At 38.8% G+C, this 15,141-nt stretch overlaps 1 protein-coding gene across 1 annotated transcript in view; it reads right to left on the bottom strand.

The window, feature by feature from the left end:
• Positions 1-15,141, bottom strand: part of usp43a (ubiquitin specific peptidase 43a) — a 388,273-nt gene that overhangs the window by 326,822 nt on the left and 46,310 nt on the right. The window contains exon 2 of the mRNA XM_034187735.1: positions 11,963-12,115. Within this exon, the coding sequence (XP_034043626.1) occupies positions 11,963-12,115 (153 nt within the window). The remainder of the gene's footprint in view (positions 1-11,962; positions 12,116-15,141) is intronic.

Here is a 15,141-nt window from a genome sequence, read left to right as displayed (position 1 = left end):
GTGGAAAGATGAGTCTCGTTTATTTATCCACACCTCGAGGTTTGAGTAAATTTGCACAACTTAACACACAAAGGCAGTTTTTTTTTTTTTTTTACTCCAGAACTGATCACAAGACTGGAAGAGCTGCTTCAGAACAATGTGATGCAGTGATAAAAATGAGCATGAGCCATGAAAAAAAAACAAAAAAAACCTGAAAGTCAAAGCCCCTAGTGCGGGGTCTGGTTCACCCCCAGAAAAATTTGAGATCTCAGTTGCATTCTGGTGTGTTTTCAGGTTTATTTACCCACCAAAAAAATCTCAAATATGAATTTTTTTTTGTTGGGTCAGGTTTTCCAATATTGGCAAGATGACAAAACTATAATACACAATCTATCACATGAATTAGACCACAGTGTTATTACTATTTGATAAGACCACATACTTGCATTGGACTGTTAGTGTTCTCTCTCTATATTTATCTAAACATTTGACTTCAGGACTTTGTGCTTTTATAACAACTGACAGCATCTGAAAATAAACTAAAATAAAATGTGATCAAAGTAAAGCTGCATCTACTGTTCATTAAGTCACCACTGTCAGGTTTGCAGAAAAAAAAAAAATCATCAGAGCCAGCCTGCCCTCCATCCAGGACTTATACCGGTCCAGGATCAGGAATCAAGCTGGTAGCATCTCTGCAGAACCCTCACACCCTGGACACAAACTGTTTAAACCCTCCCTCTGGTTGACGTTACAGAGCTCTGTACATCAAAACAACTAGACACAGGAACAGTATCTTTCCACACTAATGAACAATTTAACCTGCCAAAAAACTCACTCATTCATATACCTCATGTAAAACTTCAATCTGTTTGTCTGTTTCTCCTTTGCACACATTTTTATTGCACATTTTATTTGCACATTTTTACTGTGAATTATTTAGTGTTTATTTATACATGATTGTACAGAGGGAGTGCAGTTCAAACCGGAGTCAAAGTCCTTGTATTCTTGTCGAATAAAGACTACTCTGATTCAATATAATCTTTAGCTCTCAGGAACACTGATTTGGGCTTAAATTAGATTTTTATTCACTTCTGTAAATGGGAAACACAATAACGATTTTTCCATCCAGTACTGACATCAACATTTCTGGGATACTCACAACTTAAGTGTTGTGTAAAACGATGCACAGACATTTTTCACCTCAATATCTGACTTCAAACAGTTTGTTAAATATTTATCATATTTTAATTCACATTAATATTTCACCCCCCATGTAACAAAACAAACCATAAAATGTAGATTTAGCAGGCTAACATATCACGTTTGCATGGAGACAGTTTGAAGTAAATTCATCCCAAGGACAGATTTTGATTTGTGTGTCACAACTTTAATCACATCAACTGACATCAAATCCCGTCAAGAACATGATATAGAATAAGATCAAAGATTTACAGAGGGCGTTAGTTTTTCCATATAAATGATGACTAAAAAAGTCAGGTCAGTGTTTTGGTCCTTTTGGTCAAACCAGCTCATGAACTTTAAATGTCTCCCTGCAGCAGAACAACATTTTATCCGCGTGTTTTGTAGTTTCAACACGATGCAGAGCTCATTTAAAAACCAACATGGTGCATTACCGCCATCAACCGTTGGGTGTGGAGTATTAATGGATTCTGATGTATGCTATCAAAATAACCTGGAAACATTCACCACGTAAGTGAAAACCTGGATTTCCATGAATTTCCAGAAAACCTCCATCACTGGTGATGGCAGTTTAAAAACTCAATGTAAGCTGAGCTGCCTGGTGTTACTTTTTTGATGTTAATTTTCAACAGCAGCATCTGTAAAGTGCTACTGCGTCTGTATGTTGCGTTTAACTTTTTAACATTACCTTACGAATTTTGATCATTTTTTCCAATGTTTTCTTGATGAAAGCATCTTTGTTTTTGTGATCGGGGCCAAAGCATTGTTTTTACGCTCGGATGTCCCTGACCCGTCAGTGCTGCGTATTGATGCAACCTGCAACCCACTTTCTTCTGTCTCACCACTGCTCGTCATCGGCTTTTAAACTTTTGCATGATTATACATATATATACATATACATACATACATACATACACATACATACATACATACATATATATATAATACTGAGTATCTGGCAACACAGTCCCAAACTGAGACTTGTATTTTCCTAGATGTTGCACTTGCACAGAAACATATTGCAAATACATTAAAAATCCATACATTGTGCATGCTTGACAAGTTAACAGCTCTGCCTTACATGGGGGGAATCACCTTTTAATAAAAGCTACTCTTTTCCATTTTATTTTATTTTTTCAAAGTCAAGTAAACCATTTTTTATTGTTCCTCAATTCCGCTTTGCACTGAATTGTAGGAGTAAAATTAGGTTAGGTTAGGAGTGAGGGGGTGGACTATCAGCCCAGCAGAGTGTAGGCCACAAATGGGCCCATTGCAGGAGTAAAACTAGGACACTCAACACTGCATTTAATCTATTATTAGACTCTATTGGCTTTGCTCAAAAAGTAAATGAGTCCACCCACCACTTTAATCATATCTTAGATCTTGTTCTGACTTATGGTATGGAAATAGAAGACTTAACAGTATTCCCTGAAAACTCCCTTCTGTCTGATCATTTCTTAATACCATTTACATTTACTCTGATGGACTACCCAGCAGTAGGGAATAAGTTTCATTACACTAGAAGTCTTTCAGAAAGCGCTGTAACTAGGTTTAAGGATATGATTCCTTCTTTATGTTCTCTAATGCCATATAACAACACAGTGCAGAGTAGCTACCTAAACTCTGTAAGGGAGATAGAGTATCTCGTCAATAGTTTTACATCCTCATTGAAGACAACTTTGGATGCTGTAGCTCCTCTGAAAAAGAGAGCTTTAAATCAGAAGTGTCTGACTCCGTGGTATAACTCACAAACTCGTAGCTTAAAGCAGATAACCCATAAGTTGGAGAGGAAATGGCGTCTCACTAATTTAGAAGATCTTCACTTAGCCTGGAAAAAGAGTCTGTTGCTCTATAAAAAAGCCCTCCATAAAGCTAGGACATCTTTCTACTCATCACTAATTGAAGAAAATAAGAACAACCCCAGGTTTCTTTTCAGCACTGTAGCCAGGCTGACAAAGAGTCAGAGCTCTATTGAGCTGAGTATTCCATTAACTTTAACTAGTAATGACTTCATGACTTTCTTTGCTAACAAAATTTTAACTATTAGAGAAAAAATTACTCATAACCATCCCAAAGACGTATCGTTATCTTTGGCTGCTTTCAGTGATGCCGGTATTTGGTTAGACTCTTTCTCTCCGATTGTTCTGTCTGAGTTATTTTCATTAGTTACTTCATCCAAACCATCAACATGTTTATTAGACCCCATTCCTACCAGGCTGCTCAAGGAAGCCCTACCATTATTTAATGCTTCGATCTTAAATATGATCAATCTATCTTTGTTAGTTGGCTATGTACCACAGGCTTTTAAGGTGGCAGTAATTAAACCATTACTTAAAAAGCCATCACTCGACCCAGCTATCTTAGCTAATTATAGGCCAATCTCCAACCTTCCTTTTCTCTCAAAAATTCTTGAAAGGGTAGTTGTAAAACAGCTAACTGATCATCTGCAGAGGAATGGTCTATTTGAAGAGTTTCAGTCAGGTTTTAGAATTCATCATAGTACAGAAACAGCATTAGTGAAGGTTACAAATGATCTTCTTATGGCCTTGGACAGTGGACTCATCTCTGTGCTTGTTCTGTTAGACCTCAGTGCGCTTTTGATACTGTTGACCATAAAATTTTATTACAGAGATTAGAGCATGCCATAGGTATTAAAGGCACTGCGCTGCGGTGGTTTGAATCATATTTGTCTAATAGATTACAATTTGTTCATGTAAATGGGGAATCTTCTTCACAGACTAAAGTTAATTATGGAGTTCCACAAGGTTCTGTGCTAGGACCAATTTTATTCACTTTATATATGCTTCCCTTAGGCAGTATTATTAGACAGTATTGCTTAAATTTTCATTGTTACGCAGATGATACCCAGCTTTATCTATCCATGAAGCCAGAGGACACACACCAATTAGCTAAACTGCAGGATTGTCTTACAGACATAAAGACATGGATGACCTCTAATTTCCTGCTTTTAAACTCAGATAAAACTGAAGTTATTGTACTTGGCCCCACAAATCTTAGAAACATGGTGTCTAACCAGATCCTTACTCTGGATGGCATTACCCTGACCTCTAGTAATACTGTGAGAAATCTTGGAGTCATTTTTGATCAGGATATGTCATTCAAAGCGCATATTAAACAAATATGTAGGACTGCTTTTTTGCATTTACGCAATATCTCTAAAATCAGAAAGGTCTTGTCTCAGAGTGATGCTGAAAAACTAATTCATGCATTTATTTCCTCTAGGCTGGACTATTGTAATTCATTATTATCAGGTTGTCCTAAAAGTTCCCTAAAAGCCTTCAGTTAATTCAAAATGCTGCAGCTAGAGTACTGACGGGGACTAGAAGGAGAGAGCATATCTCACCTATATTGGCCTCTCTTCATTGGCTTCCTGTTAATTCTAGAATAGAATTTAAAATTCTTCTTCTTACTTATAAGGTTTGAATAATCAGGTCCCATCTTATCTTAGGGACCTCGTAGTACCATATCACCCCAATAGAGCGCTTCGCTCTCAGACTGCAGGCTTACTTGTAGTTCCTAGGGTTTGTAAGAGTAGAATGGGAGGCAGAGCCTTCAGCTTTCAGGCTCCTCTCCTGTGGAACCAGCTCCCAATTCAGATCAGGGAGACAGACACCCTCTCTACTTTTAAGATTAGGCTTAAACTTTCCTTTTTGCTAAAGCTTATAGTTAGGGCTGGATCAGGTGACCCTGAACCATCCCTTAGTTATGCTGCTATAGACGTAGACTGCTGGGGGGTTCCCATGATGCACTGTTTCTTTCTCTTTTTGCTCTGTATGCACCACTCTGCATTTAATCATTAGTGATCGATCTCTGCTCCCCTCCACAGCATGTCTTTTTCCTGGTTCTCTCCCTCAGCCCCAACAGTCCCAGCAGAAGACTGCCCCTCCCTGAGCCTGGTTCTGCTGGGGGTTTCTTCCTGTTAAAAGGGAGTTTTTCCTTCCCACTGTAGCCAAGTGCTTGCTCACAGGGGGTCGTTTTGACCGTTGGGGTTTTACATAATTATTGTATGGCCTTGCCTTACAATATAAAGCGCCTTGGGGCAACTGTTTGTTGTGATTTGGCGCTATATAAAAAAAATTGATTGATTGATTGATATTTAGTAGTAGTAGTAGTATGTGTAAAATGTCTTCAAATGTGGATCTTTGCTCTCTAAGGCGGTGGGGCAGCCCTTGTCCCGCTGTCTAAACCCACATTATGAACGGCCACAGTCTGTGAGCAGAAAGAAAACCCACAGATGAAAAAACTTGTCTACTTATGTGTAAAGCACTACCTGATTGACAGGTAAGGTTTTATTCCTGTGTGTGTCTCATGCCATTCTCAGAAACAGACTTTAAGCGTACATGTAAAAAAAAAAAAAAGCAAAGTTTTTTGTTATATTTTCCAGTTTTTAGGTGCTGCTTTTGCTGTGCAAACATAGCCAGAGGATGTGCACAGACTGTAAAAGAAAACAAAGCATAAATATGCTTGTAAAAGACACTCACGTCGTCACCACGCTGAAATACAGAGACAATGTGACCTGTTTTTTTTTTTTTTTGTTCCAACTCGGAATTGCACATAACGGGGGCCATGGTACATATAACGTATTGCACCCAGCCTTGTTGATTTCACGTCAGGAGGCATGAATACGAACCCTGAGATAGGGCTGGGCGATATGACCTCAAATTCATATTGCGTTTTAAATTCAATCCCTTCACGCCAATGGTATATATCACAATATAAACATAAGTGTAAAAATTATAATGGAAGTGTTTCTGAATGGGTTATATAGCCCCTTAGCAAAGCTAGATTTATAAAATAAATAAATAAATAAATAACAAAAAACAAAACATCTCAAAACTACAGCTACAATTTTCCAGAATGTACATCTAAAATGCAACCCTAGATTTTATGTTCTGAAAGAATTAAACATTTATTTATTGTTAGGTCAGTGGCTGAAGTTTCATCTCTTTAACATGCATGAACCGTTTTAAGGATGGAGGCATTTCCTCATTTCAAAAACACAACATGAACCACCCCCACCACCAAAAAAGACAAAAAAATTAATTTACTCATATCTGAATTCAGTCTTGGCAAATCGTCGTTCCCTGGCTGATTTCGTCTTTCTGCTCCGGTTAAAGAAAATCCTTAATTTAATGTGGCGCTTTCTGAAATGTTTGATTCAGGTCGCGACGAAGCATCGCCTCCCCCCAGAGTGTCCACTAAAATAAAGAATAGCTTTTGCAAATACTGCATGTTACTATCTTGGCTTTGCGGTGTTCAGCAACAGAACTCCTCAATGCTTGCCTGTTACATTCACTGCTGAGACACGTGCCTCAGCTCAGAACACCCCCCTCCCCTCTCATCTGCACTTTGTCTGTAGCAAAGGAGCAGTGGTTCACAGACGTTTCACAGTTTTCCTGGATCGAAAAACTCTGCGGCCGTTATCACGATTGGTCGGTGGAGTCCAAATCTCTACCGTAGGCCAAATTTATATCATTTCGACCATCAACTGCAACTACCATGCACCCCTACCCTGAAGACATTCAGAAAAACGCTTCTGCTTTCCCATGGACATCACTGAAATACATTGATTATTGGCTAGATTTCATTCTAAATGAGGCTGAAAATTAACTCGACATTTCGAGTGAGAGAAGGGCATGGAGATCAAGTATGATAGCACCATTTACTCACCAATGTCGAGTAGACAAGTGTTAGTATCTGCATCATGCCGCAAGGTGACGCCACTTCATGAGATTTCACAGGAAAACAATGACGCAGCGTGGCTGCAGATCAATGAATTTCGATAACTAAGCAAAATTACACAGAAAAACACATAGGAAATGCCCTAAATTTGAAACTTGGCATGACGGTGCAGAGATCATAACAAGCCCCCATTTTGGAGTTACCAAACAATGCTAACAGGCGTCGTCGTTGGTTCAGGGGATAGTGATGTTTATTAAAGCACATCTTTGTGGAGTGTGCAGTAGTTTTCTTGATGGGTGGCTTTGATGGGGTATTAAAAATTATGACCACATTATTGCCTCAGTAACAGTGGACTGTTGGGGGTTAGTGTGAAGCTACGATACCTGCCAATATATTAATGTTGCTAACATAAACTAAATTACACCAAAATTTCACTTGGTGGAAATACCGGAGAACATATTTCTAAGATGATCCGTTGGGACAATTAACCACATAAGAATATTATTAGATAATTGTACTAAAATGCTCATGCTAATGTTAGCCACTTGCTAGAGATTTCTAAAAGATGATGTAGTCTAAAAATAAAAAATATACGACAAACAATAAAGATTAAATCCATCATGTATCACCTGCTTGAAGACGCTCGCCTTGGTCAGGTCCTTAGCCAGTCATTTATCTTCTGGTACCCGCTTATTACAATTAAGGCTCACAAGTGGTTGGAGCCTATGCCAGCAGTCTTTGGTGGAAAATGAATTAAATCAATTCACCAAAAAAAGGATGAGCTTTTGTTTTAGAGAATCAGAAATGTTTCCTGCTGGGCTACAAAATTGGCAGGGATTTTCTTCTCTTTGCTGGATGACAAGAGTAGAGGAAAGCTAGCTTTATGACACCATGAAGCACTGACAGCCTAATAAAGCTGCAGTTCTAGCTGGTGCTGTGGCATAAAAGCTGCCTCTATTAGCGCTGCTGTCAGCCAGCGGGAAGCTGCGTGTTAGGTGGATGTACAATGACAGTTGAGCACAAAAATGCTTTCAATTACAAATGGACTGGTGGTCCCTCAGCTGGCAGCAGAGTGCTTTGCTGCCGCCAAATTCACAAGTCAGAGGAAAAATAGGATAAAAACTCCCAAAATGTAATTAAACACAAGAGGCCCAGATGTTACAACTGATGCCAGAAAGCGCACAGCACAGTACAACTGCCACTGACAATTTCCAATAAAGCAATTTCAAATTCATGTAATTTCACACCTAACACCCACGTTGTTTTCAATCACAAATGTACTTGAAGCTCATCTGTTGGTCTTAAATTAAAGCATGGTCATGAGGGAGCAGAAAGTGTTTGTCCCATAAAACAACCAAAACCTGGTCTAAATTTGAATTTTCTGCTCTTCACCACACTCTGATATGCCTCAAACAGGCAGGTTCACAACACACGTACACTGCGCAAAGTGCATTAGCGCATCATATGGTCACAAAGCGGAACAGAAAAGAAAAATTAACAATGAAATAAATGTCAAAAGTAATGGAAAAATTTTGGAACTGGTTTGTACCATATTTTTATGCTGGTAGTGTATCACTGCTGCATCTGCGTTGTTTGGTATGACACAGAGAAGGATGCTCACTGATCAACTGAATGCCAGAGTAGCCTATAGTCTTCCAGCAAAAAAATTTCTTGTCTTTGTTTACATGAGGGACCAGCTAATGGAGGTCTGACGCAGTTGCCCAAACAGGGAAAGACATGATATCCCTAAAGAACAGCAGAGGAAATCCCGGGGCTGTAGAGTCGAGAGGAGATGGTGGCAAAGGAAGAGGAGATATCGGACATATCTTTCTTTCATTGGGATGGGGAACGCAAGATCATTGGCGAACAACATGGACGAATTAACATCATTTGTGAGGAGCGACTGTGTTTCGTGAGGGAGAGACATGGCTATATGACAACATACCGGACTCTGTAGTGAATTCACCCAGCTTTCAGTTGGTGTGAGGGGACGGGAGCTGCGCTGATACTGGCGACAAGAAAGGCAGGGGAGTCGCTGTCTAGGTGAACAACAAGTGGTGCATTCCTGGACACATGGAGCATGTGTGTAACCCAGACATTAAACTGTTGGCAGTGAGTCGCCATCCTTAGCAGAACGGTGGATTAGTGGTTAGCACTGGTGCCTCACAGGAAGAAGGTGGTGGGATCGCTTCCTGGCCTTTCTGTGTGGAGTTTTCATGTTCTCCCCGTGTCTGCGTGGGTTTTCTCCGGGCACTCTGGTTTACTCCCACAATAAAACACACTTATTTATATATACATACTAGGCTGGGCAATGTTAACGCGCTAACGTTGCGTAATTATTGAGGTCATTATCGCCGACAATTTTGTTCCTCCCCTTAACGCTGCGTTTTTTTTTTTTTTGTTTTTTTTTTTTTAGCCTTTTATGACTGTTGCTCGTTGCCTTTTATTTTGAAAGCGTCGGTCGGGGGCGAGCTTACGCTGCTGCTTCCTGCTGATAGCTGAGTTCACACAGAAAACGACACGAGGATCGAGAAAAGTACAGGCTATGCAATGCACAACAAAACAAAATGCAGAAAGACGCCGAACTTTTGAATGGACATTTTCGGTACAAAGTTCTACAGGATCAGGCCCGGATCCAGACTGGTTTGGACCGATGCAGCTGCATATATATATATATATATATAATATATAATATATATATAGATAATATATATATATATATATATATATATATATATATATATATATATATACACACACACACATACATATATATCATATTATGGCAGTGAAAAGAAGCATCTAAACAGCATTATTAGGGTTTTTAAAAAACAAACACATGGAAGGTGGTAATATCAGCAACATACTATGCAAATACACTAGAGATTCTATCCACAAAACTGCATCAGTCTTACAAACCATTTTCTTTATGAAAATGATCACATGTATTTGTTTTCTACTATACTCTGAACAATTACTTAACCATAGTACATGATACCCAAAGCAACAGAAGGGTCACAAGCCAAAAATTCCACATGAACCACATGTGCAACAAACAGTGAACGCCTCCAAATGATAACACTTTGTTCTCAGAATGGGCCTAAACTGCACCATATTGCATTTTTCCTATTTCCCGTTAGGGTTACACTATTACAAAAAGACAGCTTTATCCAGTCCAACAAATTTATGCATCAAAGAAATTTTTTTGTGGTTAATGTCAGACTGCAGACATGATAATTGTCTTCTGCTCCAGCGGCACGAGTCTGCCCTTCGTTCCTTTCCCGACCCGTGCGGCGACTTGCCAAGGTGCAAGTCTACAAGGTGAGCATCCCACGTGAAAGACAAAGGCAGGGAGCGTCGTCTGCTGCCACCTCAAAAGCTTCTTCTTTGTAACAGCACACATGAAACGCATCACTGCACACAAAGGTTTATTTCAACCACGACCCAGTGGGTTTTAACCAACTGCAGGTGGAAGAACCACAACACCCTCAATAGTGCAGCAGATAACAGAATATTTACAGAGAATCCTTCAATCTGGAAAGAAGCACCAAAGTTGGCACAAATACTCCTTAGACATTACTCTTTTGAAAAAACTGAGTAGCCACTTGAATTTTCAGTAGGCGGCCAGGTAGGGGTCAATTGAAGAATTACACAGGGGTCAAAATTTTAAATGTTTTAAATCATATTGGAAAGCTATACACATTATTTGTCTGATCCAACGATACCAAAAAGGTATAGTTTGGACTATCCATGAATGAATGTTATGGAGTTACAGGGTAAAAACAGCAAGAATGGTAACAAGGTCAGCATTAGTTTGTACAGGGGTCAGATGTTAAAGTTGCTCTAAATATTGTAAAATGTGATGCAAATTATTGGTTGACTTAATAGGGTTTTAAAAAGGAATAGTTTGCACTATGTGGCATGCTAGTTATCATGTTACAGGGTAACATATGTCACGTCATAGAATCCAATGGACGTCGACAATGCTCTACCTTTACCTTGGCAGACCAAGCATTCAACACAGTCAAACTATTTCATGTTATTAATCCTATTAGTTCAACCAATAATTTGCACCACGTTTACCAAAATTGGAGCAACTTTAACTTTTGACCCCTGTACAAACTGAAACTGACCTTTGTCACCATTCTTATTGTTTTACCCTGTAACTCCATAGCATTCAGTCATAGATAGTCCAAACTATACCTTTTTGGTATCATTGTGATCAGACAAATAATGTGGTATAGCTTTCAATATGATTGGAGCATTTTTAAATTTTGACCCCTGTGTAATTCTTCAACTGACCCTACCTGGCCGCCTACTGAAATTCAAGTGACTACTCTGTTTTTTCAAAAGAGTAATGTCTAAGGAGTATTTGTGCCAACTTTGGTGCTTCTTTCCAGAAATGAACAATTGTTACAGTTATCTGCTCCACTACAAACTGCTGCAAAACTTCACAGAAGCAGCTTCAGCTTCAATTTCATTCCTAATCTTTGTGGTTAAAGACAACAGAAAGAAGGAAAATCCTCTTATTCTGTCATCATGCTAAACTGGCTTCTATGTCATGAATAAAAAAATTTGTGCTTTTGTATTTATTATACAGGATGAAGGCCGTTGAGCAGCTCAGTGGTGATTTCTGCCACACCAGGGATCTTCATTTCAGACTGGTGTTAGGAGTATCCCTTGCTTTCAAATAAGGGATATTTTCTGCATCTGGAAAAATTTTAAGGCTATTTTTTGGGCTGGGTATCAGCGGAATTTTATCTATTCAAATGCCCAGTTCAATTCTGATTATCAATACCAATTCTGATAGATTCCAGTGTTTCCTCTGTAGTAGTACAGGCCTGGCGGCTCAGCAGGCCAACAAGAACCACTGCAGCACCAGCAATTTTTTTAAAGGACACCAATAAATAAATGGAATTATGCCAAACATCCATGAATCTGGAAATCAATCATTATAGCTCATCCGCAGTGTTTGCATAAATGCAGCACTGTGTGAGGTGTTTTGGCCACTGATCAACCTTGATAAAAACAAAAGTAGTGATTATCCCAGAGCTGCTGGTGACCTGTGATGAAGACTAACCTTGGGGGTGGCATTGGTCTTATTGCTGCTGCTGCGGATGTTAGAACTGGGACTGGCATCTTCATGAACTCTGTCCAAAAGCCAGAGAAGGAACTCCAGGGCATCATGCTGTGAGTTTCCTCTGAACTGTGAGCTGTACTTGGCCACTATGCTCTGGGGAGAGACACAAATCCATCATATGGACAATTCCAGTAGTCAGTAACTGAGAAGATGCTATCTGAGAAAAATTAAAGTGTAAATTACACAGAACAAAGTTACTTCAGCTGGAGCAAACAAAAGAGAAATGGAAATACAGGAGTTTTTCATTTTAGTTCCCATTTATATCACATAATGTAGAGCCATTTAATATTTGTCAGAGGACATCTGACTATTACAAGGTGAGACAATAAAAAAAAAAAAAAATCACTTCTTTCTAAATAAATAAATGCGGACTGTAAAGCTGGGGGTTCTCTGAAAAATAACATTATGAGGCAGAGACATCAACCTGAAGTGCAGCAAACACAGAAGATAAAAGGAAAGTAACAGAATGTCTTTGGCAATGTTTGTTGTATGTGTAGAAAGATATGATGAGATTCTAGAATTGACGCAGGCCTTAGCAGGCCTCAGGTCACAGGACTCATTTGTGAATTAATGGTTAGCAGTTTGCAAAAGCACCAGCCTGAAGCTAAAATCCTAGGCAACACTCAATTTGATCAATTTCACATAAAACCCACATCTAAAATGAAACATATTTTTTCCCCACACTTTGACAATTTCATTATATCGTACCATGTCAAAAACCAAAGATAGTTTGCTAAGACTGGTCAAGTTTTTCAACGCTATCTGTAGCTATTTAACTACGTCTTAATGATATTGAGATGTTTCCTCATTACAGAATATTTAGTTTATTGCTTTATAAATTGCTCCCAGACTTTATTATACAAGCAACAGTGGCCTTAGTGGCCACCAGGACTCTGCAATAAGAAACAAGTTCATAAATCAAATGCAAGCAAAAAGGCCAACTTTATGTGTGTGCCTGAATAAGACCACATATGTCCACTGTGGGTCGCATTCTTGTTTAAACTACAGTAACTGCCTCTGTGGTTGGATTATTACCACACTGGTAAAGTAGAAGGTAAAACATTTAAGTCAGACAACTCATAATGCAGATGTTAAGAGTCAGATCTCAGCAGTATTGTGCATTTTGTGACATAACCATTCAGACATAACCATTTTGAAACATGACAAATTTAATGAGATCAGTTGGCACAAGATTAGGGATGGGTATTGAGAAGATTTTATTGATATCTACGCCATTATCTATTCCGCTTACTGATCCGATTCCTTATCGATTCCCTTATCAATACCTTCTGTGAATTTTCTGTGTACTAAAAAAGTAGGCTTTACAGCTTTGCTATGGCAACACCATTTTATTGAGTCTTAAAGTAAATAAATGTGAAATTGGTCACTGGATCCTTGATCTCTGGACAAATCAAATCTGTGCATGGTGGATCCTTGATCTCTGGACATAAACAGAAATAAACAAAATCTGTAGCTTTTGTCAAAAGCATTTCCTTTCAGACATTAATAACAGAAATGTAACTCCATACATAGCCTCTGAGCTGAGCTGTGCTGCACGTCAGGATCAATGTAATTCATAAAGAACACAGGACGTCTCATTTTGGGAGGAAAACATGTGTAGTCTGTTGTAGTTTCTTGTCTGTAGTACAACGTTTGGAAAGAGGTGTCATTTGATTTAAAACAGAGATTTGCTTTGAAGTTACTAACTCTGACAGGATTTGAATTTGACTCAGCAGAGAGCAGCACAGTGTTTGGAGCTGTGCAAACGGAAAGGAGGATTATTCTCATTTCTTGTCTTCAACAAGACAAGAGTCCCAGTTAGTGACTTTAATCCGCAGAAAAGTGACTCACGACTGACATCTTTAAATAGCTTTGAGAGGGGTTATGAAGCAGACTTGCCGCTTCTGAAAAGCAAGGATGCAGAGAACCAACGAAGCAGCGGGTCGGAGCACTGCTTCGTAGCTTCAAGCCTCAAGCAGAGCCGCCGCAGAAGCAGGTTGATTGCAGACCCACTGCAGGGTCTGCAATCAATGTAAAGAAATGATAATTTCCCCATTAAACACCCTCAATGCAACAGCCGCTCTAAAGTACCGATAAGAGAATCATTAAGCAAAAAGGAATCATTTCTTAACTATTCTTGAAAAGAACCAGTTCTCGATACCCAACTCTACACAAGATCTAGTAAAAAAATAAAAAATAAAAATTTGTTTCACAGAGTTGTAAAAATGCACATAAAACCATTTTAGGACACCAGCAATTCAACTAAATGCTTTTGATATGATCCTACATCTACATGACGGTCCAACTGAAGATCAATATGGCAATGATAATGATGTTGTTTATAAAGAATTATACAATATCAAAATGTATGTGACATAAGGGGTTACAGATGAATTATAAAAATGCAACATTTAATAGAAACAGTCCAAACACATCAAATGAGGAACAGGGGACAAATCAAGATGGTGTCCAAAATGGCTATTGTCTTTAGGTAAACATAACAATTACTGTATAGACACACAACATTATTGCATATTTTATAATGGACCAGATTCATTGGTTTAAATAAAAAAAAAGCATTTAAATTTACCTATAAATCATACAGCACTAAAGGATTCTTAACTGAGCAAGTGAGGTTAATAATTCTCTTATTATATGGCTATATTTTATATATATATATATATATATATATATATATATAATATATCTATATATATAGATATATATATATATATATCTATATATATATATATATATATTTTGTTGTGAAAGTGTAGGAACACGGACCCACAACAGGGGGCGCAAATGAACGGACAATGGAGGAAGTCAAATAACACTTTACTGTTGTGAATAAGCACAACAAACACGGCAAATTACAATAGTAGACAATGAAGTCAAATCACAAAATGTGTCACGTGGGCAGGCTCGAAGATAAGGGACGTCTGTCCAAAGCAGAACCGGAACCACACGATTTCCTCCGCCACCGAACCCCGGGAATACTGGAGCCGCCAAGTCCCGAACTCCCAGGTGGCCACTGCTCCGCTTGTCGGATCTGGTACTGCTGGCGAGGAACAAAAACAGTTAGATGTGGGTGCGTTTGCACCCAGCAACACGTATGG

Source organism: Thalassophryne amazonica, chromosome 15, assembly GCF_902500255.1.
Source record: "Thalassophryne amazonica chromosome 15, fThaAma1.1, whole genome shotgun sequence".
NCBI lineage: Eukaryota > Metazoa > Chordata > Actinopteri > Batrachoidiformes > Batrachoididae > Thalassophryne > Thalassophryne amazonica.
The sequence above is the reverse complement of the archived record's forward strand: the minus strand, read 5'-3'. Positions and strand labels throughout refer to the sequence as shown.